This window comes from Haliotis asinina, chromosome 15, assembly GCF_037392515.1.
Source record: "Haliotis asinina isolate JCU_RB_2024 chromosome 15, JCU_Hal_asi_v2, whole genome shotgun sequence".
Taxonomy (NCBI): domain Eukaryota; kingdom Metazoa; phylum Mollusca; class Gastropoda; order Lepetellida; family Haliotidae; genus Haliotis; species Haliotis asinina.
In genome coordinates this window covers 49,278,690-49,303,885 of record NC_090294.1, presented here as the reverse complement: position 1 = coordinate 49,303,885, position 25,196 = coordinate 49,278,690, and the positions used below count along the sequence as shown (strand labels likewise).

Genomic DNA, 25,196 nt, shown 5'->3' with positions numbered 1-25,196 from the left:
CTATTTATGCTGTTCTCTGCATTGATTTTGATAGAATATTGCTATTGTCGAATCGTACTCCCTCACTTTGTTTGGGAAATTTTTTTTATCCAGTTGTTATTGTTGCAGCTATAACTCCGCCGGCCACGCCACCACCAGAGGTCCTGGCCAGAATCCGTGCCAAGAGGAAACGGAAATTAGCAATCATGCTTCCCACCCTCCTCCCATCTAAACTGAAGGGCCAGTCACCTGGGAAAACATCAAATGGAGGCTCACAGGCCGAACTTAATAACAGTACAGCTACCTCTGAGGTGGTGTCTGACATACCATTGAGTTCTGCTTCGAAACCTGACGTTAACAGTGATTACTTTGACCATATCTTTGATCATGATTACTGTGTGAACTCTCCTATAGTGTCCCCGAAACAAGACAAAGTTGACCTTGACAAGTCGGACTCTCAGTCGAGTGGCTATGTCTCCCCTGACATCATAGTGAACGTGAATGAGCATGTGAATGAAGTGGTGATTGATGCAGGGGACACAGGAGAGTTGAACAATGATCTTGTCATGAGTCAGTCAGTTGAGTTGGAGGATGGGGAAGTGCCAGAGAGCCCAGTAGCCATCCAGATAGAACATAGCAAAGATTCCAACTCTGGAATGAAAAATAGACAAAATGAGTTCAAAACAAGTGATAGGTCACGAAAAAATTATAGAAAACGCGGAAGCCCTGGTCATGATTCTGATCGGTATTTCGATAAAATTCCTGCATATTTCACAACGTTGTCGAAGCCAGTCAAACCACCAAAGAAGGATAAGCAACCAGGGCAACAGAGTGGCATTCGAAGGGAGGACTTCATAGCTAGGGACTCGTCACCATCAAGGAATGAACCAGGTGTTTTTGACAAGCTCCCTGCTTATTACAGTTGTTTTACGAACAGTACACGCTACGATCAGGGCGAACATGAGACTTACGACTTGGAGGACTTAGATGCTTATCCATGTGCCAAAAAACCCAGGAAGCAGAGCTCATCCAGGTCTCGCTCTAGGTCAAGGTCACAGTCAAGGTCATATTCTAGATCAAGGTCAAGGTCATATTCAAGATCAAGGTCAAGACATCGTTCATGTCGTCGAAGACATTCTTATTCATCAGCATCTGGATCTTCAAGTAACTCTAGCAGGTATTTGATGCTTTTTTGTATCCTTCTCAGTTTGTTTTCAAGTTGTTGTTTTTGTTTGGACATATACTCATGGAAGCCTGAAAGTACAAGTGTTCCTTTATTCTTTCCTAGAATTTCACCCACTGAGCATTTCAAAGCTTGTGAAGAAACCTGAAAAGAAGATATTCCTGTGTTTGAGTGTGTTAAGGCCAGACACTGCACCTCAAATATGACAAAATGCTTATGACGTATTTCTTAGGTTTAATTAGTTTCAACTTAGAGGTATACATGACATGTTAACAATTGATAAAGAGTCTTTTCCAGGTGATGATGCCACTGGTTGCCATGGAAACGTCCAAGATGGCCGCCGAAAGCCTGAAAAATGATGAAACTTAGTGAAAGTTTTTCTCTAAAACTAGTAAAGATATCTACTTTACATCATAGCTTTGGGTGTGTAGGGTGCAATAACAGAGAGAAAATATTTAAAAAAGACTTATGTTATTTGAAATTTTGTTTTAAAAACATCACTTTTTGGAGTTGATTTTTCACTCATATTTTATTTTTTAAAAAGAAATTGGGGAAGAAAATTTAAAAAGTCTCTCTGTTATTGCATAAAGTAATCAACTGCCTATATGTACACAAAATTTCATTCAAATTGGGTGATTAACAACCGAGAACTATGTGCACTAAGATCGCTAAAGACGTATATGGAGAAAATGAGGAAATAAGTTTGGTCATGGTTTTTTCTACTTTGACACCAGACAAACACATTCAAAATCTCACTTTACTGAAGGGACGTATTCCAAATACATGAAACAATTCATATACAAAAAAAATAAAATAAAAAAAAATTAAAATCCAGTTCACATTACTTAGTTGCCACAACACAAACTCGGTCCCTTCGCACCCATTGGTATGATCGATCAGTTTGACATACATTGTCACAGAAATGAGATCGAGGGTTTTCAAAAGATTTAAATTTTGAAAGTTTTATACGTGAATATCCATTCTTACCTTCAAAGGCTCCTGTGGAATGTTTTCCTCAAAGGCGTGGTCCCTACATGTTTCCGATGCATCGAAAATGTCAAAGCTGTCAGAATCTAACACAAGCTTGATTGCGCTGTCAACACTTGTCGCACCGCTGACACTGTATTTGAAGCATATCTGCGGCAACTGCGCTTCGTATTCTTCACGTAGCCGTGCTTTGACTTTGTTAATCTCATTTTTACAGAATACAACAACTGTTAGTCAAGAATATCTCAAATACGACGTTTCTCAGTCAATATTTTCGCTAAGCAGACGCCATTTTGAATGCTACCGGGAAAGGGCGAAGTTTTGTTGATTTGCCGAATGGTGCATTGTGGGATACGTTTTGCCATATAAGGAAGTAACGAAGATTGCCGAATGGTGCATTGTGGGACATTTCGCCTTGCCGAATGGTGCATTGTGGGACATTTCGCCTTGCCGAATGCTGCACTGTGGGATACTTTGCCTTATAAGGATGTTTTCGTACAGAATACCCATCGCAGGAAAGTGAAGATATCCGCACGTGGAATGTCTATTTTTAGAATGTTTTTGACCAGCAACATGGCGGAAATGATCAGCTTTCTAGCGATGTATAACATGAATGGGTTCGTTTACGCTAGAGGGTCGTGGTTACGGGTGAAAGATCAGTCTTTTCAGAGTTTGATTACACACATATTTAACTATTTCCACAGATATGATGATGTTTTTAGGGGTTTATATCAAATTTAAAGACATTATATCGAAAACAGCATGTTGTATCGCGAAGTACATGTGTTAAATAAATGAAAAAAATCAAAATCTCGATTTTGATAGATTGAAGCAAACATGTCAATTTAAGGTGCCGTGTCTGGCCTTAAGAAAGAATATTTGCTGACTCAAGTTTTCTTTTCACAGGTCACGGTCCAGATCCAAGTCCTCATCTAGGTCCAGGTCAAGATCAAGGTCCAGGTCATATTCACGTTCTAGGTCAAGGTCAAGACCAAGGTCACGTTCTTATCGGTCATACAGGTCTCGTTCCCGATCTCGCCACCGTTCACACTCAAGGTCTCGCTGCCGAAATAGAAATTGGGCAAGGTAGTTTTAATTGGTCTGAGATGAGATGAATAAATCATTTCAGAGAACTATATTTAATCTTGTAAGTATCTTCTGTTTGTATGCAGTGTGATAATTTTCTGTTTAATCTTGAAAGATTGAGTATATGCATGTCCTGTCTTTCAGGTCTCGTTCACGGTCAAGGTCATTTGAAAGAAGGCGCTTGGCACGTCAGAGTAAGAGGGAAGAAGAGAAGAATCGGCAGATTGTAAGTGTTTCTGTTTCCCTACTACCTTGCTATATATAGGTCAACTACCTTGTTATATATAGGTCAACTACCTTGTTGAAATTCCATGTGCTCAGCAATCCGTTATGACCAAACTCATCACTTGGTCAGGTACAGTGACTTTGACTGGAAGCTCTAGTGGATAGTTTTTGTTCTCATTATCTTGTCCACAAATATTAGCTGGTGACTGCCATATAGCCGGAATTTTGCTGTATTCAGCATTACACAACAATCATTGGTCGAGTGAATGGTTCAAACGTCACAGAATACCAGGAAGTCATTGTGCACAGTCATTGCAAAAAAGTTTTGACGATCAGTATGGTGAATAGATTTTCTGTCAGACCTTCAGGTCAGGGCTATCATTTGAGTGTTTGTTAATCCCTTTCGTCCCTTTTTGACAATTTCGGAAATCCACAATTTGGGGGGCAAACATGTTACCTTTAATCCAAATGTACTGCTAATTCTAATTCTCGTATATGGTTCCGAAATATGGGGACTTAAATATAATGTTTCCCTCAAAATAATTCACCGTTTATGTTTTAAACGTTTCTCAGGTTTTGGTAAATATGCCTCTAACAAAGCTGTTTTAGGAGAAACTGGTCGCACTGGTCTCTTTGTAGCATCACAGTTGAGAACTGTCAAATATTGGATAAAGCGTACAAATACAAATAGATTTACCGCTCAATGTTATAACATGTTAAAAGGATTGGATGATAGTGAGAAAGATTCTTGGGTGTCTCTAAGAAATATTCTTTCGATGTCTGGCTTTGCCCTTGTTTGGATGTCTCAAATGTTGGAAATGATAAGTTGTTTACCTTTATCATTAAGCAAAGATTAAGCGATATATTTGCACAAAACTGGCACTGCCAAATATCAAGATTCTGTCACTATGCAAATATAAAATCATTACTTGTTCCCGGAAAGTATATAACCGAACTACAGGTTATAACATGAAGAAGAGCATTCTGTGAATTACGAGTATCACTACACAATAAATAAGTTTATGCGAGTATCACTACACAATAAATAAGTTTATGCAATTTATGTAATGAAGGCTATGTCAAGGATGAAATTCATGTTCTTCTCATTTGTAAACATTACCGGTTTCTTAGAACCTGGTTCCTCCCTATGATCTCAGCTGTGTACAAAGATTAACAACAAATGTAAAACCTGTTAAATTCAAGAAGTACACATTTAGTAAAACCCATTTTAGTATACCTTAAAATTAGACAGTAATATGTGTATGTATATTTGTATATCCACATGACTGTACAATATGAAAATATGAAACAGCTGTACTTAAGGTCGTATGGCCTGAAATACTTACAAGCTTCTGTCGGTCTGCTGTACAGGAAGAGAGACGGATTGTGTACGTTGGGAAGATACCCGATGGCTACACAAGGAGGGAACTGAGGAGGAGATTTGGGAGGTTTGGGGAGATTGAGGATGTCAGTGTCCACTTCAGGGAGTATGGGTAAGTGTTCCACTAATTTACTCAGTAACATCTGACAACTCTTTCACTTTGTTTGAAACATCAAGATCTCTTTAGAGCACTGTTAAACTAAATAGCTGATCTGCTCACTGTATATTTCTTGTTCTTTCAGTGACAATTATGGATTTGTGACCTTCAACTACACCTGTGATGCTTATGCTGCAATAGAACGTACGTTGTTTGAGATTTATCATAATTTCATTGCCACAGATTATTAATGATAGGAACCCAAATGCATTGAAAACTTCACATGACTGATTTACAAATCATATCATCTAACGCAACATACAATGACATCACACACATGCTTTTCATGGAGCACCAGATAACATTTAGCTTATGTGAGTTCTGTACCCAGTGTATTCTTGGGAAGTGGGTATTGTGAATGTTGAGTGGGTGTTTCATTTTCCGATACACACTGTTTTCAAATATGTGGCTATTTTCAGTGATTTTACTCAGCTAAGTATATGTCAGAGTAAGTTTTCTCAGTAGGTATGTACTGCCTCGTGTCATTACTAATCAAAAACTAACTTAAAGATAAAGGAAATGATTTCATAAACAATCACTCATCCTGTACCTCACAGTACAACAGTCATCCAAACTGACAATACAACACTAGTCCTGTATGAACAGTACAACACTACTTCTATACTGGCAGTACAGCACTAGTCCTTTACTGACAGTACAACATTCATCCTGTACTGATAGTGCAACACTAGTCCTATACTAGCTGTACAACTTGATAGCAATCAGTTTCTTTCTTATCACTCGATTGTTATCAATATAGTCCGCACACATGTTTTAAACGTTCTAAGGTATCTAGCATTTAAATGCATTACTGGTATGCAAAAAATATTTTTCAGTTCTTAATTGGAAATTCTGTGCATATTTTAACTGGATATGCACCTCGTCTGGGCCTCTTCTTATTGCATCACAAATGAAAATGCAACATGCTATTAAGATAGTATCAAGTTTGTCCTTAAATTTGTGATTTCTGACAATAGCGAGTCCATTCTAGCTGTAATTATAGTCAGTATGAGAATACATTTAAACTGGCTGTTTCAGGTTTGGTATTGTTCCCTGGTATATTTCCACTAGTATCCTGTCATTCACTGATCTGATCAGATTCTGGATGTTTTGTTTGTGTTACAGAAGGCAACATGATTCCTGGAGAGAAAACGTTCGACTTGTGTTTTGGAGGGAGGCGCCAGTTCTGTGATACAGACTATGCAGATCTAGGTAAGTGTTAGAGACACACCTTGTTCTGGGGGGAGCAGAGGTGCCTACCCTTACTGTTTCTCCCTAATTATTATGATTTTTACCTTCTAATTACGGTAGTGTATGGCAATACTATGATTTTCTGAGTGTCAAAAATTCAGAGTGAATTTCAAAAACAAACGAAAACTCAAGCTTTTAATCTAAAAAATTTGCAACGATCCACGGAGCTTTCTCCAGTTACTGCACGTCCTGTAATCAGGTGCCGTAATTATTTCCGGAGTGCATCATGAGGTAATCATGTTCGCAAAGATCATGTAATGCCGTTAGGTGAATTAACTACTTTGTGACACCAGGGCTTTTCTCTGATTAGTTGTTAAAGATGGTCGGCAAAGATCGTATATTTCAGCTATGCAGATGAAAATTACTGACAAAAGTATTTCCCATCACTTATTACTGATGGGCACTTTCAGGGTAGGCACCTCTATGGGAGTGAAGGTAGACTTGTGGGTAGGCAACTCTAGGGGAGTGAAGGTAGACTTCTGGCTAAAGGATTGTGCCTTATATTTCTATACATGGTTGGTACTCGATGTCACATGTTTATATGTCTTTTCTAGAAGTAAGCATGCTCAGCCAACCTTAATGAGATGTTCAAGTGGGCTATGATAAGTACAGCATGTTGTCACTGAAGTTGAAGCTAGAAACTTTTGGACATTACGTATATTCCTGAAGAGTTGAAGCATTTTTACATTTCAATAACTACTACCAAATTTTGTCATTCGACCAAAATTTTACTATAGTTTTGAGTTACAGTTCAAAAGCATGCTGACACTTAACAAAGCCACTTAGTTCATTTTCATAGTACTCTGCAGCTTCACCAAATATATGGCAGGTAACTTCTTTGAAACAACAGTCAAATCCTGATGAGTCGAATTGCGGGATACCAAAAAACAAATTTGACTGATCGATGTATTCGTGACATAGGTATGTCTTTGAGGGTAGAAAAAAGATGATTGAATATAGCACAGTTCCTTCATTCAGCACATTGTCTCAAAATATGACAGAACAATACATCAGGTGACAAATATAATGATAACAAATGGTATACAAATGTAAATACTAATAGGTGTGAATATGAATATTTAAAACTAGCACCATGAAATACTAAATTTTCAAAATCCTCGACCAAAATCTATCAGCAATTGACCGATATACATGGCCCTAATCTGCCTTTTGAACTCGCCTGTCAGTGGCAGAGGTGTGAGCCCCAGTTTAGTAATTGGATCAGGAAACAACTTCTTGAGTGTATTTATGAGACTAATGCGTGTAACCAGGAATCGAAAGATGACATCTGTAACAGGGAATGATCGGGACCGAGAGGTACTTAATTATGCATAATATTTGAGACGCAGGCATTCGACTCAACGGATTTGACTGTATCTGTATGTTGTATCATTGCAGTTAAATTATGATAGCTTTTTTGTTCAGTATGAAGGAATTGAGAACCTAAGGAGAGACAAATAGGTCAGTGGTCACACTACATGGTTTGAAATGAGTTCATGCAGTATTTAAACTGTTCCAGATGGCAAAGCAGAAGCCATTGAGGAGTTTGCACCCTTGCCCAGTGAGGGGCCTCTTGACTTTGACCAGCTTTTGAAACAAGCTCAGTCCAAAATTAAAAAGAAGAGGTGATCAAAATGGCCTGTGTGCTGTGCTGCAAGAATGTGTGATGGCTTGCTGTACTTGGATGCTGCCTTTCTGTGATTTCAACTTGGATTTTTTTTGAGGCCCTTCATTTTTGTTGAAGCCACAAATACTCGGAAGTTAACACATCTTGAATGCTAATCATAAATGGGTGCTCAAAACCTGTTGGCCATGTTTACTGTATACAGGGTGGAGTAAGCCTTTGTCATGGACAAAACGTTGATTTATAACAGGGTAGACCTTCACTGTATCTGATTATGTTGAAGTTTGTCAATGCAATTTTTTAGGTTTTGTGTGGAACTTCTGAAATGTTCATTCATGCTGCTGAGGTTATCGATCGGGATGAATCAGGATGTGAACATGTGTATGCTTTGAATTAGTTTTGTGTTAAATTTGTGTAGTTGTTGGAAGGGTTCATATTCTTTCAGTTGAAGTTTGTATGTTATGTTTGGGTGGTGAGTGTGTATAGAATTTTGTTGGTTTTGCATGTTTATTTTTGTTAAAATGTGAACTGAGCGCGATCCTTTTTGAAGTTTGATATTTTGTTTACAATTTGTATTGTTGATATGCATTTTTGAAGAAAAATGTGTATGTGAAATGTGTGATTGCTCTCGCTTGATGGCAATCCTATTCTTCCAAATTTTGAATGAAGTTAACAGTGAAATGAGTTCATTTGTACATTTAGAGACGTTTCTGATTCTGAAGTAATCATGTGATTGGAGGGACCTTTACTATCACAAACAGCGGGTCCAGTGTGTCATGTCTGTGTAGAAGGCTGGGATATTTCGTGGAGTTAGACCCATTGGCAATGTTACATGCTAGATGAACATTTTTTTTATCATATATGCAATTACTTGCGTTGGATCTATTTTGTTCTCCGACCCGTGAAGGTTCCGGGGTAGAATAGGCCCTCAGCAACCCATGCTTGCTATTAAAGGCGACTCAGCTTGTCGTAAGAGGCGACTAACGGGATCGGGTGGTCAGGCTAGCTGACTTGGTTGACACATGTCATCGGTTCCCAAGTACGCAGATCGATGCTCATGTTGTTGATCACTGGATTGTCTGGTCCAGACTCGATTATTTACAGACCGCCGCCATATAGCTGTAATATTGCTGAGTGTGGCGTAAAACTAAAACTCACTCACTCACTATTTTGTTCTCCAAATTTTACAAGACCTGAAGACTAGCTCCACAACTCCTTTGGTCCAAGAGACACAGCATCTTCAGCCTTACTGGTAGAAATAGAACATTTTCAGCATTCTAGAACATTACCTTGCCACCTCTTTAGTGTGGTCCATGTTTGCACAGAGATGGCATTAAAAACGAAGACTGGTTGGCTTAGAGTGAACTGTGAGGGGACTGTATTTGCCTTACCATATTAAGATAGACTAGTACTGGTATGCAGACACGTTCCACAAAGGCCTGATTGCTTAGTAGTTAACTGGATATTGCTTGAGGGAGTTTGGATGTAAAATAGACTAGTGCCAGCATACACTTATCAATGTACGTCCCTGTACAAGACTTGTTTGAGTGGGAGTAAATAGCACACTATGTGAAGGGATTTTATCTGTGGGCAAGCCATGCAAAATAGACTAGTGCCAGTATACTTACATCGATAGACATCCCTGTACAAGACTTGTTTGGCTGGGAGTGGGAGTAAATAGCACACTATGTGAAGGGATTTCATCTGTGGGCAAGCCATGTAAAATAGACTAGTGCCAGTATACTTACATCGATAGACATCCCTAGACGAGGTCTGGTAGGCTGACGGCATCAACTGTAAGAATATAGGGATTGGTTGGGAAGAGGGGTGTATGTATCCAGCATATCTGTTGACTAGAGTCAGATTAGTACAAGTATACAGGCATGAATGCACAAGCCTCAATGCCTGCCCCTCATCCAACTGTAAAATAGACCTCCTGAAAATGACCTGTTTTCGTTGTCTAGCTGAAATGTCGCTCTATTCGTGTATGGGTCAACATTTACTGAATACATTTAGCTTGTGCTACGCTGTTGGTGCCATGGAGTCTGATGCTGCTGTAAATGAAACTGGATGTAGATGTAGTCTTTGTTTTTGAAGATTGCTTATGTACAGCAGACAATCCTGTAATAGTACAAACTGCATCACTGTACACAAGAACGCATCTGTACACAAGAGGTAACTACATGAGATTGTTATTGTACATGAGAAAGTAATTGTATTTGAGAATATATATGTATGCGAGACTGTAATGGATCATGCTTGCTGGTAGATGTGTAACAGTGTCTGTACTGTATTTATTGGGAATGCTTGGTTTGTAGGAATCGCGCCATTACTTGCAACAATTCCAGTTTTGTTAGTTGCATAGGGGCTGTCATGAACATATTCAGGTGTATTCTGGCATTTTGAAATTTGCAACATAGTTTGTGTATAACCATGATGACCTTGCTATAATACCTGGATTTGCAAGGTGGTGTTCCTCATGTTATCAGTTAATTACATTTGAAGATGTGCTGAGTCAAACAATGATTGTCTTTGTGATCCTCGACATCTGTTACAGCATTCCTGGCATAATGTTTCTAAAGATTTTGTATACCACCCATCAAAATTTTAGACTCATTTAAAGCAATCACTGTATTTATACATCTTAAAGCACAATCTTCCCCACTGCAACTAAGAACTAACTGCAAGATATGTGCAGATGAATTGAATGGGCGTTGTGCAGTAAATAGCTAAAACCCAGCTACAGATATCATGCATGCAAAGAGATGTGTTTTGGTGTAAAATAGTGTTACGAATTCGCCTATAGCATCATTCATTAAACTCATGACAAAAATCATTTCAGTGTGATGATTTTGTTTTACATCACATCAGTTCATGTGTAAACAGTACCTTTAAACAGTATGGAATATTTTGCAAAATCTAGTTAAGAACAGTTGACGCTAATAAGTGGCTACATTTACACTAGTGAGTCCAAACTTTTGATGGATAGTATTTTTTAGATATTATCATGGTGTGGAGAATATTTGCTGCAGTGATTAGTGCTGTTTAAAATATTGGTGAAAACAGTATTTGCACAAGAGAACTTGAGTGCTATTTTCTATACTGCCTGTTCATTGTCAGGCCTCATTTTCCAGATATTAGACAGAAATCCAAGTGAGTGTCATTAAACAGTCATTTTCAAACAAGCCGATGCAGTATTTTGAAGCATAAAATCACAAGATCATCAGGTTGAAACTGCCCCAATAGGATTCCTTGTGTAATTAGGCAGTGTATTATGTTTTTGATAAATAAAATTCATAGTTTACAGTGAGTTTGTTTCATTTGTTGACGGGCTGGTGAAGGGTAGGTACAGTCGAAGCTGTCAAAACCAGCATCTGTCCAATCGGGGACGTGGTCAACACCCGCGTAAAATCTCAGTCCCGTCTGTGGCTTGTACATGTATCATCAGCTCTACAATCCGGCACATTGTCTATACCAGATTATTTCTTCAGTCCCATTGAGTACTGGTTTAGACAACTTCCACTGTATTTGGACTTCATGGGTCATGGTACCACTTCGATTCATCTTCACTTGAGCAGTAAGTGTGTGTTAGGATTAGATAGTGATTCTGTCAACATTTTGAATTTGTTTCTTTCAAACATTCTGAAACAGGTTAGGGCAGTGGCACCACATGCTCATTGTTGAATGGTGATTATTGGGAGATCGTCAGTACAGAAGGTAATACTTTCTCACGACCGATGCCCTTGTGATTTTGTATCTAGTGTGCTGGAACAAAAAATAAATAACTAAATAAAAAATATTGGGAGGTCATCTGCTGGACGTGATCAGATTGTTTGACAGGCCTATACAGCTAAACTTGGGAGTGTCTTTTTCTTCATTAATCTTCCCATGATACATATGGTCTGTTTGCAGTAAAACGTGCCAATGGATTTTATTTGAACAAAAAAGTAAATCAAAGAGAAACTAGGACTGCGAATCCTCATACCTTTACCTTGCCAACTGAACATTTAAACCTTAGAATTTTATTCAAGTTCGGATTAAAGGTGTTGTACAAATGATCATGCATTCAAGTGGCTATTACTGGTTTGTATACAAGGGGTTAAGCACAGTAGTTGGAGCCGTGGAACAAAGTACACATGGAACGGGGTTAACTTTGACCAGCCCTACTATTTTCCCTTATGTTAGGTTATATTTTCAGTTTCCAAGGTAAAACTATGAGGATTTGGATTTTTAGTTTCACTTGATTCGATTTACCTTTTTGTTGAAAGAGAAATTCATTGGTTTCGTTTTCACTGCAAACACACTGTACATCTGATTCCAAGAATTTCAAGTGAATATGTTAAAATGAAAATACATGTATGTCATGACTGATTGTTTCTCAAAACTGACGTTTGTCATACATGAGCAGGTGCAAAGTGTAGCAGGTCACCCTGAAGTTCCTGATCCAGAATCAATCAATTACAGGTGTTCTCTCCCAACAATCCCATGTTTATCTCCATTTTTGTTTAGATAAATAGCTTGGGTTCATTTGCCAGATATCTGCACTTTGGTCGACCTCTGACTCATTTGATGAAGTTTGAACAAAGTTTGCTAGTCAGTGTTTTTTTTTCTCTTCTTTTTAATGTGTCATATACAAAACTGCTAAATATCACCCTCTAAACAAGCTTTAGATGACCGTGTTTTAGCGGGTTACAAAATCGGAATGCTTTCATCTGGATTAATGAGGATTAAAGCAGCCCCTAGACGTCGGGAATGTTCACTTCTGATGACGAACTTTAGTGTGGATTGTAACTTGGAAACTGGGTGGCCATTCATATTCTGTTCTTGACCTGTTGCGGTGAAGTGTGCCCTGCTAAATCTGTGGGAGTGAGGTTTCGCCCGAAGGAGTCAAACATACTCTGCTTGACCTATGGATGTAGGGTGTCCTACCACAAGGCATGTACTCGCCTTTACGCGAATACCGCGTCAAAGTCACAATCTGATTTGGTATCTAGCTTTATCACAGTGAAAGAACGGTGTCAGGCAGGTTTGGTGACCTTGACCTTCATCTCAAGGTCACAAGGAACTAACGCTTTACCTTATCTGGGAGGTATCTCAAGAAATGGAATTTCTGGAATGGTCACTGGAATTTCATAATATTCAGCACAAAGTTTTATTTAGGGAAGGTGCAGGGCCCGGTCGATTTTGGTGACCTTCAGTTAATTTTCAAGGTCACGGCGACTGGTTTTTGGGAGTTGTATTCACTGGTCAAGGTCTATGTGACTTCAAAATATTTTTGTGTTTGAACAACTACAGTGCAAGATGTCAAGAGACTATGAGAGTTACGTTTTTGTTGACATTTTACTTCGTCTTCTCTTTCATTTCTTTTACAGTTTGATTTGATAATATGCGTTGGGTGTATGTCACCTTATTGATAATGCTTGTTTCTACATTCAATTTCGTGCTAGTGGAATATTTTGTGGACTAGTACCTCTCAGGCGTAACTAGCCTGACTGGCTACCAAGATTTGGAAAATATCATGCAGCCTCCACAATATGACCCAATACAGAGTTATCCTATTGTCAGCATTGGGCTTGACCAACATTTAGTCGTTGATAGCATGGCGTTCAGGATAGCACGAAAAAGACACTGTTTTGTTTTAACTTAAAAATAATGGACACCCGCAGCGTGACAAGAGGGATGTAAAAACTATAATACTCTCGATCTCTAACGCGGAAAAAGGTTCCCAGATTATCCTCCCTACGCTCCTTGTACGTCAAATGAAAGGGACTGGAAGACACGATGGGTAGGGCCCAGTCGTGACGTACTCTCCCTCGTCATATATGTCACGCGAGGCCCAACAACCCATCATTAAAACCACGAGATACACACGTAGTATGTACGTCGTGTTTTAATAATTGCGATACATTTTTACAAAGCTATCATTTTGGCCTATTGTTTTATTATTTTGATTGTGTCAGAAGTCTGTGATCGTCAACTCAAAGCTTATGTTAAGATGTGCATGATAATAGTCGAATGTAAAAAAGACATTTTGATAAGACGTTTGGTCTGCAGATTCAACAGGTGGTTGACTGGTCTGGTGGTTAAAACGATAGATCGTCACGCCGAAGGTCCGGGTTCTATTCCCCAACGTGTGAAGCCGATTTCTGGTGTCTCCCGCCATTGCACTGCAGTAATATTGCTAAACGCGGCGTAATACGATATTCACTCACTGTGGATGAAAACACCATACATTAGCTGGGCATATCTGCTTGTGGCTCGTGAAACACAAATATAAGTACACCTACATCAATATACATGGACTAAGGAAAGGTACAGTTATATCAGGGTTGATGTTCTTGTCCTTTAATAGCCACAGTCGAAATACTGAACTTGACGGAACTGATGGTTATCAACTTATCCATTGAATTGGTTTAGATATTAAAACAGAATGTTTGAATATACTAGTATATGATTTTTTTAACACGATGATATTTTACTATCTGTACAGTGTATGATTGTTAATCACATGATTAGGGGTAGCCTAGTGGATAAAGCGTTTTCTCTTCATGCTGAAGTCCCAGGTTCGGTTCCCCACATGGGTGCAATGTTTGAAGTCCGTTTCTGGTGTTCTTCGCTGGAAGATTGCATGAAAGCGGCGTAGAACTAAACTCTGTCATTAAATCACATGTTGGCGATATTTTTATTGTTCCTATGTTTATCTTATGTATGAGTGAGAGTGAGTGAGTTTAGTTTTACGCCGCACTCAGCAATATTACAGCTATATGGCGGCGGTCTGTAAATAATCGAGTCTGGACCAGACAATCCAGTGATCAACAACATGAGCATCGATCTGCGCAATTGGGAACCGATGGCACGCGTCAACCAAGTCAGCGAGCCTGACCACCCGATCCCGTTAGTCGCCTCTTACGACAAGCTGAGTCGCCTTTTATGGCAAGCATGGGTTGCTGAAGGCCTATTCTACCCCGGGACCTTCACGGGTCCTGATGTATGATATTGTGCCAGAGCAGTTTTTAGAATATGGGATTTTTACCATGATGACGTATTACTGAAATGTGTTTCGTGTATGATATTAAATCAAATATCTGCGATATATCTATTATTTTTATGTTTATATTTATTTTTATAACACGTGATCGTAATGACAAAGCCGTTGTTCGTTTCCTGTCTACCTGTCAATCAAACGATGTCACAGCTGTGTGTGAGGGGACGTTAAGTGTGATTGATCTGATATGAACACGTGAAAGAATGGCGAATGCGAACAATTTCCGCTCATGTATGTATTCAGTTTACAGAGAGAAGCACTGGTCGTTTGTTTTGGAGTAGGTTATTGCTAATGTATTCGGCAGTATCAGATTTATTTCGCTGCAGCCCGTAATTGATAGTAATGACAAACACGTTTGAGAAGGGAGCCTTCCACAAGGTTACACCTTTGTCCCGTGCTGTTTTATCGCTTCAATGCTTCAACATTTGTTTTGATTCTGGAACAATTTTCAATGAAAAAATATCAGTATCTTGGCATATACGTCACCGACCAGAACATATTTACTAAGAAAATAGATAGGAGATTCTATTTGTATTGAAATGCATTTAATTGATTTTGTTTTGTTTTGTTTATTGGGAGGAATTCGTAGAAATCAATGGATTGATTTCTCAGCAATATTCCAGCATATGGCGGTGGTCAGGCAATCTAGTCTGGACCAGACAATCCAGTGATCAATACAATAAGCATCGATCTGCAACTTTGGGATACGATGACAACAAGCATGGGATGCTGAAGGACCATTTCTAATCAAGATCGTCACAGTTTGCCGTTATAATGAGCACAGGACATTCCACTCTATCGCAAACACCAGTTGGTGTAAACCTTTATCCGCTCCACTTTCTCATTAAGAAAACATTCTTATAAAATTATGCTTTAAAAACCACTGAACTCGTCCCACATCTGCTATATCATATATTTACGATGAAAACGTTATCCTTGGGGGTTTTGGTGATATGTGTACGTTTCGTAAAAATAGCTATGCTATCGTACGTCATCTTGCATGCCTCGAGGGAGTGTCGAGACGGTTGAGCTTCATACGACAAGGCACAGACATAGAAATAAACAAGAATTTGAGGAGGAGCAATGGCAGTTTTATTTTTCAGCGTTCGTCAGCAAGGTGCCCCATGGCACCTCCATTACATGCATTAGTCCTGCAATTTTGTTTTCGTCATTCGTGCCTTTTGTGATTTTAGACCAGACATCCTTTTCCTTTTAGTGACTAATTATAATCCCTTCCGCTTTAAAGTTTTGGTAAATTCTTAACAAATTAAAAATAACCAAATTTTAATAGTACATTCTCTTTGATAGCGAAGGTAAAAAAACTTAGATAATCATTATACTGATTTCTTGTTCGGAATTTGCGTAGCTTTGAAGTCGTAGTCTGTTATAAATATCTGACTGTACTGAAGCAGTGTGAAGCAGTGTGAAGCCTGTACCACAAGGTACATGGCTATGTTTGTTGTCTTCCTGCATGAAGATCACCATAAGATACATGGCTATGTTTGATGTCTGGTGAGATATTCCTGCATGAAGATCACCACAAGGTACATGGCTATGTTTGTTGTCTTCGTGCATGAAGATCACCATAAGATACATGGCTATGTTTGGTGTCTGGTGAGATATCCCTGCATGAAGATCACCATAAGGTACATGGCTATGTTGTCTGGAGAGATATTCCTGCACGCAGACCACCACAAGATACATGACTATGTTTGTTGCCTAGTGAGATATTCTTGCATGAAGATCACCACAAGGCTGGTGATTGTGGACAAGAAGATCGTTGCGCTGATAGCCCCTATAACATACAGAACTGTAGCCCGCCTCCCATACACTCGAGACTTCTCCTTAGACCCGTAGTCATATTCCTTGTCTGATATCTGCATGTAATACACAGCTGGAACACAGCAGAGGAAGCAGAAAAACAGATAACAAGGACACTGCAGTGTGCTGTGGAACCGTTGGTTAATCCTGTTGTAAGGGTTGGGAGTCAGCCATCTTTTCTCGTCATCGCGGGTTTCAAGCTGAGCAGGTTTCCTTTCCTCGACGTCCACTGTCTCCACCGTTGTTGTTGCCAGTGATTGTGTGTTTGTGGTAGGTTCATTGCCTTCGGGGATTGTATTTCTCCGGAGGTAGTTTTCCAGACGAGCTGGGTGACTCATGTAACGAATGGTTCTCCCCAGGAACCTCGGCGCGGAGGACGTAGAACATCCGCTCCAACTTCTTTGCTGGCTTCTCTCGCGTCTGAGACTCCTCTGTGAAACGGCAACAGAACCTGTGCCGTCAGGGGAGGTAACAGGATGGGTTCCGGTCATGTCTTCCCATTCCTCACCGATAGCAAGGGAGAGCTGCCGTACCTTTGGTTTACCGGATGAGATAGGCTGAGCTCCTTCTGAAAGTGTTGACGAGTTCCTCTTGACTCGATGGGCATATGGAGATGAGGGTTCCCATCCGTCCAAGAGAGACGTGTTGAATATGGCGCCCTCTGATTGATGTCGTGTAACTGTCACATCGGACCCATTGCCGAGCTCAGCCATTTCGATCGACACCTGTTTTGAGTTTGATTCTTCAATTTTCCTGAACCCATCTGATAAGCTTCTGGAATACACAGTCCGTGGATCAGTACTTAAAGAATCAAACCTTCTCCTGGCAAGACCTTCACTTCCTTCTGGGTCCTCCCTTATGAGAACATCATGACTTAAATGAAGATGTTCACCGACGGGAAGATCTTGTCTTGGTTCTAGATATTGAGAGTCACCGACAGATGGATCTTTGTGGGCACCATGTGCACGGTTCTCAAACACCTCATCAGGGTATACATCTTCTTGATCTATGGGCACTGCAGTTTCAAGAACCTTCAGTGGCATCTCAGCTATGGAGTGTCGGTCAAACGGGCGCGGGGAGTCGGTGTTATCTCTGGAAGGATCTCTTGCTGACGTAGACTCTGAAGTATCGTGTCTCACAACCCAGGACTTGACTCTGTCCATCACAGACTGGTGTCCATTTATTTCATTATCTTCCACAACATTTGATCGTTCTGTCCTGTTATCATTATACTCCACAACACCGGGTGTCATGACACCTGCATAGCCTTTACTCGCCAACAAGGCATCTCTCATGCTGTGTGTGGGGTATTCAAATTTATCATGGTGTTTTCTGTGTTCTTTCGGATGTTGATGCGTACTTTGAGTGTCCATTTGAGCTTCATTTCCTTCAGTGCCACCCATTGTATCTCTTGCCCTTTCCCCTTTACCGGCCTTTACTATAATAAGTCCGGTGTCAGCAGATGACGAGTTACATGTTTTACCTTTCACTGTGGGAGATCCAGTGTTGTTTCCATCAGAGATGCGGCCAGCTTTTCTGTTGACAGACGTTTCTCCTGAATATGGTTTGTGTGACATCGTGCTGTGCTTCACTTCTACTGCTCTTCCTGGACACAGTTCATCCTTGCCATTGTAATCTTGGATACGTCCTTCTTTCCTACGTCTTCCCTGATCCGGAAACCGTCTCTGCCGAGTTTCATCACCAGAATCTGAACTGTCCTTAGTTTCGTCCAGTACATGAACACATACTCGACGTGCCATACGTGTTCCATCAGTAAGTGAAGCGCAACGAACTACAGGGGTATTTCTTTCCGTTAAATCTCCTTTCTCATAATCGTGGCTAATGTGTTTCACTTTGTCTCTACGAGGTGTTCCAACCATGTGTGATGATTGCTTATTCACCCTTGCCTTGGACATGATTGAATCGTGAGTCAGATCATCCTCATAATTGTGAATTTGGGTTTTAGATATAGTTTGTTGACCTTGGTCCCATTGTGGACGAGGAATATTAACCATGTGTGGTGATTGTATTTGCTCCCGTGGCTTAGATTTTGTTCCGTTACGATCTGGGAAATAAGGGTTATCTTTCCCGATCAGTTTGGTAGCTCTATCATTTCCAATGTTTGGAACAGAATCCTGAAGTATTTTGGGATCATGTTCGTTCTGAGTATCTGTAGGTGTTCCTGTAGAACCTTTTGTAGCGGTTACCACATGATATTGGCCAGAAAGGGCTGGGTTGCCAAGGGAGTTAATAAAGTCTCCAGTACCACTATCTCGCAAGCCGTTGTTGTGGATAGCCTTGTCAGTGTTTAATCTATGCATCTCTTTTGAATCCTTCATAGTTGAAGTCAGAGTTCTAGTGTCTTTCACGTGGAGAACGTCCGGTCTGATCTCAACACTGCAGTCTTCCCTTAGACCTGTACCGGACGTTTCTGTGTTGTACAGTCTCCATTTTGTATGAAAGTGAGTTGGGGAACAACTTTCGAGATCCAGCCTTGACTGTGCGTCCACAACACTGCTCACATAAGAACACCCACTTGCAACACTGTTTCGCTGAGAAGCGGACGCTGAAGCTTCAGAAGACGCTATGTTCTGCGCAATGCTGGTGAAATCGGGCACCAGTCCTGATTTTGCCGAAGGATCAACCTCCTGAAATGTGTCTGAATTTACAACGTTGACATGTTTAGGTGTTGTCGTGATTCTTTTCAAAGCAGATTCTGTGGATGTGGAGGAGGGAGCGTCTGTACTTTGAATAATGTTTGCATTTGAAGCAAGAACTGGAATGATGGCTTTCAGCATTGTCCCGGATGATTCTGGGAGTGAAGGGGCTTTATGTTTTCTTCCTGTAGGGATTGATGAGGAAATATCTGTATTCGTCATGGTCCTTGATTTGGTAACATGTGCTGATTGCGATGCAGGGGATGAAACGTGAATGTCCTTAGTGTCTCGGGACACAGGAAAAGCTCTTGAGTGCATAACCCCAGCCTCCGTTATTTTCAATGCTTTTCCTTCTGAAATGTCTGTTCCTTTTACAAATGTACCTGACTGATATGGTTCTATAGTTTCAGTATTTCCTTTGTCAAGCACCCCGTCCGAATTGTTCTTTCTGCCAGGTGGAGATTTATTATCTCGATCAGGATTTGGTGCAGGCGGTGATGTCTTGAGAGGAGAACCATCCGAGTGTTGTATAATGCTTACCTCATGGGTTGTTCTAGGGTCCCCAATAGCTGCCCCAGAAGGGCTTGACCCTTCAGAAAGTCTTCTCACTCCTACAACACGGGCGGTGGTAGGTTTTCGTACATAACACACCTCTTCCTCTCTTAAAGGCTGAGATGGGTCTGAATCAAGCTGACCAGGATCTAGTACTACCCCATCACTTGATCCAGAGATTTCTGTTGGGGTTCTAAAGAGTGTTCTACTTACTGTGGTGTCAGAAACATAAAGTGGACCAGGTTTCACATTACTGGTATCTTTAACTCCTTTTGTATGAATACTAGGACTTACTGCCTGAGAACCATTTTGATTTTCTTCCTCAGCAAAATGCTCGTTATGTGGAACTGCTGCTTCTGGCGTTGTCTTGTCATCTGTTGCTGTGAATACCTTCACCCACTTTGCTTTCCCGATGTCCTGATCATTTGTTTTGTCCAACTGAATGTTGATAAATGTCACTTCAGCCTTGCCCCTCTGGGCATACACAACGGATTCCTTTCTTCTGTACCCTGTTTCGTTATCCTGAAACACTCCACCTACTCCTGGTCGACTGGAGGTTTCCTGGGGAGCTACACTGTTCCGCCTAAACACTTGGTGTTTTGATCTCACCGTCCCGTCATCGACTGTGAGAGTGTTCTTATGACTCCGCAGTGATCCTTCGAATGCAATGCTCCCAAAGGGAGCTAGGATCTCGGAAGTTTCTGGGAGATCATGTTTGTCCAAGCTGGAGTTGTCCATGGTTTAGGATTTCTGAAACCAAAGGACAGATGTGTTTGGTGAATCGACCAGAACATTGGAATAGGTCTCGGTGAAAAATGGTTGACTAACTGCTCAACATGCACGTGCTAAATTTATTACACGAAACAGCGCTTGAGGTCGGTTCATAATCATATGGCTTTGGACAGAATACCAGGATTTCGCTTTGAAATTACATGTATATCAGTTATAACCTTTGAACAGATATCAGTTATATCGCCCTGAGCAATATACCTTTTATATCCTTTGATAGGATAGATGTATTTGGCGTTTGTTCGGAATCGATGTGAACGCTGGGATAGATCTCGGTAAATAATGGTTTAACACGTGTGTCAAACGTATTTTGTTTAAAAAGTCTAAACAGTGAGTTTGGTTCAACATAACTGTCAACAGAATATCAGTTATAGCGCTTTGAGAGTATACCAGTTACATCCTTTGAACCAATAACGGCTATATCGCTGTAACCAGGATATCACTTTTATTGCTTTGAAGAGGATTTCAGTTATATCGTATATGGAAGTATATCAATTGTATCGCTTTGGGAAGTATTTCAATCATACCGCTTTGAACAATATATCAGTTATATGGCTTTGAACAATATATCAGTTATATGGCTTTGAACAGTACATCAGATATATGACGGCGTCAGTTATGGAAGACTGGAGTGGTGAAGGTCATAGACGTCAACAACTCTTAACAGAACCGAGGCGGTGCAGCAAGACCACAGAACATGGTCAGAACAAATCTAGTATTCGAACCCACGGCCACAGTTTTCGGCGTAATTCAGTGTAACGACTTACTCGACACAACACATATCTCGACATGTCATTTTTCTTTCTCTGATTTATTCCACCAACCGCCCCGGGGTGGACGGAAAGAAACAGACATATCTGACTCACTGACTGACTGGGAGACTCAGTTAGGGTTCATATCTCAAAGTCTGTCTATCTGACTATGGAGAGTCACACAATACATTCTTAACGCAGAAAGATGTAATAGCAAGATGTGGTGCTATTTTCAAGATAATGTATGTGACCCTTAAACGATGAGGAAATTCATTCTCATTTTTCAAATTTAAGAATCGGGATCAACTAACGAACACCTCCATGGAATATACCGAATATGAACATACCAAAGGACACATGTGTTCTTTATACCACCTGAAACATATGTTGCTCAACACTCTACGTGAATTGTGTTATACATCAAATGTGGTTATGTCATTTAATGTGTGTTTGGAAAATATACATGATATATCTAGGAAAAACTGAGATTAAGACAGTTTACATTGTCTAGACGCATGACTGAATTCAAGGTATTCAGGTATTTCAGTCTCAGTTCATGATGGTAAAACGAAAATTTGAACTGACATACAGCAAACATATTTCATAAATGATTATAGAAAAGACAAATCTTACCTTCGGACAAGAACTGTGCGATCAGTGTTTGACACTGTCCGTATAAAGCAGGTTTGACGTGGCGAGGAGAGATATAAACATATTCCCTTGTCAACTATCTATGTCATCTGTGAGACAGACAGGACAGCCCCCAGCACCAGACAGCCATTAAGGAGACATGGGGCTATGCGTTACTGCCACACCGAGTGCGTTACACATCACATGGGAAAGGTGGGGAATAACGGTATTTAATCCATTCAGGACAAAGGGCTATTTTTTTTACAACTTTCATGTTTATGTTTTAATGATCAGCAAGAGCATGTGAGTTCATGGGCGTAATATATGTGTTATGTGTTTTATGACCTAAGTCTTACCGGCGATTCGTAATGAATCATCCTTTTACGCCATTATCACACAGAATAATAAAAAACACGTCTGTGTTCGGTGTGCATTTCAAAGGAAAGGCGACAGTAGACGCTGAACATATGGTTAATATTATAGCAAACACGAAAACATCCTTAAAATAATCATATTTTACATTGTTCAAAGGATGCTTCATCAAAATAACAATTTAAATATCAGTGAAATTTAATGAATTGACATGAATGAATTTCAGGTCAGTCTGTTTGATTGTCATGTATGTGTATGGGGGTCAAAATGGTCTCTGTGTATACGTCTCCGAAAGACCCAGTTTGAAAGGCCTGTGGAGATTTGGGCGTCAGTAGAACAGTGGCAGGTTTATCGTCATCGCAGTGTGAGACATGAATATACACAACCAGCCCCCGAGACACGTGTATATGGGCGTTTGTGACAATGAACGTTGAGATTCATTATTGTCCTCTAAAGGCATATGTTTTGGCTTCATACATAAGACTGACTTTACCCTGCTGTCAGCAATATTCCAGCAATAACACGGCGGGGGACAGCAGACATGGGCGTCACACATTGTAATCATGTTGGGAATCGAACCCGGATCTTCGGCGTAACGAGCGAACGCTTTAATCACTAGGTTACACAGTCGATAAGGGTTAAGGGTGGGCCAGCGGCTAATGCGTTTTTTCGGCACGCAATGGTCAAGGTTCGAATATCTAGGTATACATGAAACATATTCCGGGTGTTTCCCATTTACATATAGCTGGAATAACGCTAAATCGACGTAGAACCAATCAATCTTTCAATCTCCCACCATGGATCGATTAGGTGAGGATAGGTAGCATAGTTGTTAAAGCGTTCACTCCTGAATGTGAAGTCCTAGGTCGATTCCCAATGTGAATACCGTGTGTCTGGCCCATTTCATGTCTTCTTATGCGTCCACCTGCTGAAATCATGCTACTTATGACGGTAAACCATACTCACTATTGATCGACAACCCAGTTAGGTATTCTTCAAGGAAAGTAACCGCCAGATAGGCTATGGTAAGTGCCTTCCATTTCAATATTGTGTCATTTGATTGTTCGGAGTGCCTGATCAATGTGTCACAACAATGTACCGGTTCTTTTTCCTTGAGTCGTAAATTACTATTTAGTGACTTTTTGATACACAACTCAAAAACGTGATGCCTGACCTTGCGACCAACGGTGTTGCAATCGCTGTACAGAGTTGTGCCCCTTCCCTGGGAACACTAATTGATGGTTCCAATCTCGATCCAGTCTAAAATAATCCTAGCTCTGGGTATAATCTTGTAGATCAAGGTTAAAGCATTTTAAGCTTTGAAAACTCTTTGTGACCTATGGAGGAAACCTTTAGGTTTGATATTATTTGAGTGACTAAAATGATTTTGGATGCAGTTCCCGATATTGACAAGTACCATATGTTCCTATAATTTTGAGATGACCAATTTACTAGCATTTGCGACCATTTGTGACCTATGCCACCGGTGGCACATTATACGCGAGCGAGCTGTCCAAGGTGCAAGGCTAGTGACCCAGCGTGGCTGAGGTGACGGAGATCGAGCCCACCTGTGATCGGATGTAAAAACCTTGGAGTCAACTTTGTGTACAGACTCTTTCAACGTTGCCACAACTCCTGGTGTACAGTACACAGCCCTGTTCACTTCAAAGAACCCACGAATCCTTTGGTAAATGGCCAGATGGTGGCCACATGAATACATGAAACACCAAGGAAAGTGCAGTAAACGTACTGTGACTAAATGTCCCAGTCCACCCAGCTGTGAATGGGTAACTCATAAGGAATGGAAAGACACAATAACTCGGTAGTCATAGTGACTGCAAGACTTGTATTATCCCAAAGGAGTTGAGATTGATAATTCGATGCGCTGTTATTATTGACATCCCACTATCGAGGGAAGAAGATACCAACGCCTTGAGCATGTTCTAGTTGCGTGTATATGTACGGAATAAATAAATAAATAAATAAATGAATGAATGAATGAATGAATGAATGAATAAATAAATAAATAAATTTGGTTGCCTTTATGGTGTATTTCAGTTATGTGACAAAACAGACGAAAACGACCTGTGACAAAGTACCTGAATAGGTAAACAGACGAACAGAAAAATAAAATGAAAAAAAAAAAAAACAGCGGAAAGGGGCGAGTGATGACGAATATGTCAACATGTAGGGTCACTTTCCGTTGCGCCGCTGCCTCAGAGCCACGGAAAGGTCACCGTTGTGGTCATCACAAAATGAACACTTTCCGTTGCGCGCGCTGCCTCAGAGCCACGGAAAGGTCACCGTCGTGGACATCACAAAATGAACACTTTCTGTTGAGGGACAGGTGGCTTAGGGAAATAATGGCCGACTGGAGTAGACTGTTTTAAATCTCAGGATTAGCGTAATGATGGCATCCACTAATCCTGGGTGTTGTAATACAATGGTGCAACACGAAGTAAGTCTATATTTGGGTCTACCGCTATGCAGCACTGTAGTGAGAAAATGGTACAGGATTATCTGTGTATTTAATACTTTTGAAAGTGTTTAGTTGAATGCCATGCCCACTACAATTCCAGTATCCTCTCAGCACTATCTCTGTGGCAACTTTATATATACAGGTTTGATAGTCAGTTTGACTATACTGACACTATAGTCTGCCTTCACATTGATATCTGGTGGTAAGCACATCTTCAAGTCGAGAA

The 25,196-nt window shown here is 40.4% G+C and overlaps 2 protein-coding genes across 4 annotated transcripts in view; one reads left to right on the top strand and one right to left on the bottom strand.

The window, feature by feature from the left end:
• LOC137264867 (peroxisome proliferator-activated receptor gamma coactivator 1-alpha-like) overlaps nucleotides 1-11,177 on the top strand; it is a 38,265-nt gene extending 27,088 nt beyond the window's left edge. For both annotated transcript variants that reach the window (XM_067800211.1, XM_067800210.1), the window contains 7 exons: nucleotides 109-1,156; nucleotides 3,056-3,235; nucleotides 3,380-3,461; nucleotides 4,832-4,953; nucleotides 5,084-5,142; nucleotides 6,124-6,210; nucleotides 7,769-11,177. In XM_067800211.1, the coding sequence (XP_067656312.1) occupies nucleotides 109-1,156; nucleotides 3,056-3,235; nucleotides 3,380-3,461; nucleotides 4,832-4,953; nucleotides 5,084-5,142; nucleotides 6,124-6,210; nucleotides 7,769-7,878 (1,688 nt within the window). In that variant the 3' untranslated portion in view covers nucleotides 7,879-11,177. The remainder of the gene's footprint in view (nucleotides 1-108; nucleotides 1,157-3,055; nucleotides 3,236-3,379; nucleotides 3,462-4,831; nucleotides 4,954-5,083; nucleotides 5,143-6,123; nucleotides 6,211-7,768) is intronic.
• A 4,810-nt stretch (nucleotides 11,178-15,987) lies between these two features.
• Nucleotides 15,988-22,307, bottom strand: LOC137264865 (uncharacterized). Of its 2 annotated transcripts, XR_010954923.1 has the most exons (3): nucleotides 22,123-22,307; nucleotides 16,569-20,698; nucleotides 15,988-16,516 (listed from the first exon to the last, which is right to left on the bottom strand). XR_010954923.1 is itself a non-coding variant. In XM_067800209.1 (2 exons), exon 2 carries the CDS (start codon nucleotides 20,684-20,686, stop codon nucleotides 16,625-16,627), a length of 4,062 nt encoding a protein of 1,353 aa, XP_067656310.1. In that variant the 5' UTR covers nucleotides 20,687-20,698; nucleotides 22,123-22,307; the 3' UTR covers nucleotides 15,988-16,624. The 2 variants fall into 2 exon arrangements, 1 of the variants encoding a protein (XP_067656310.1); XM_067800209.1 differs by having other exon boundaries at nucleotides 15,988-20,698.
• Nucleotides 22,308-25,196: the final 2,889 nt, after the last annotated feature.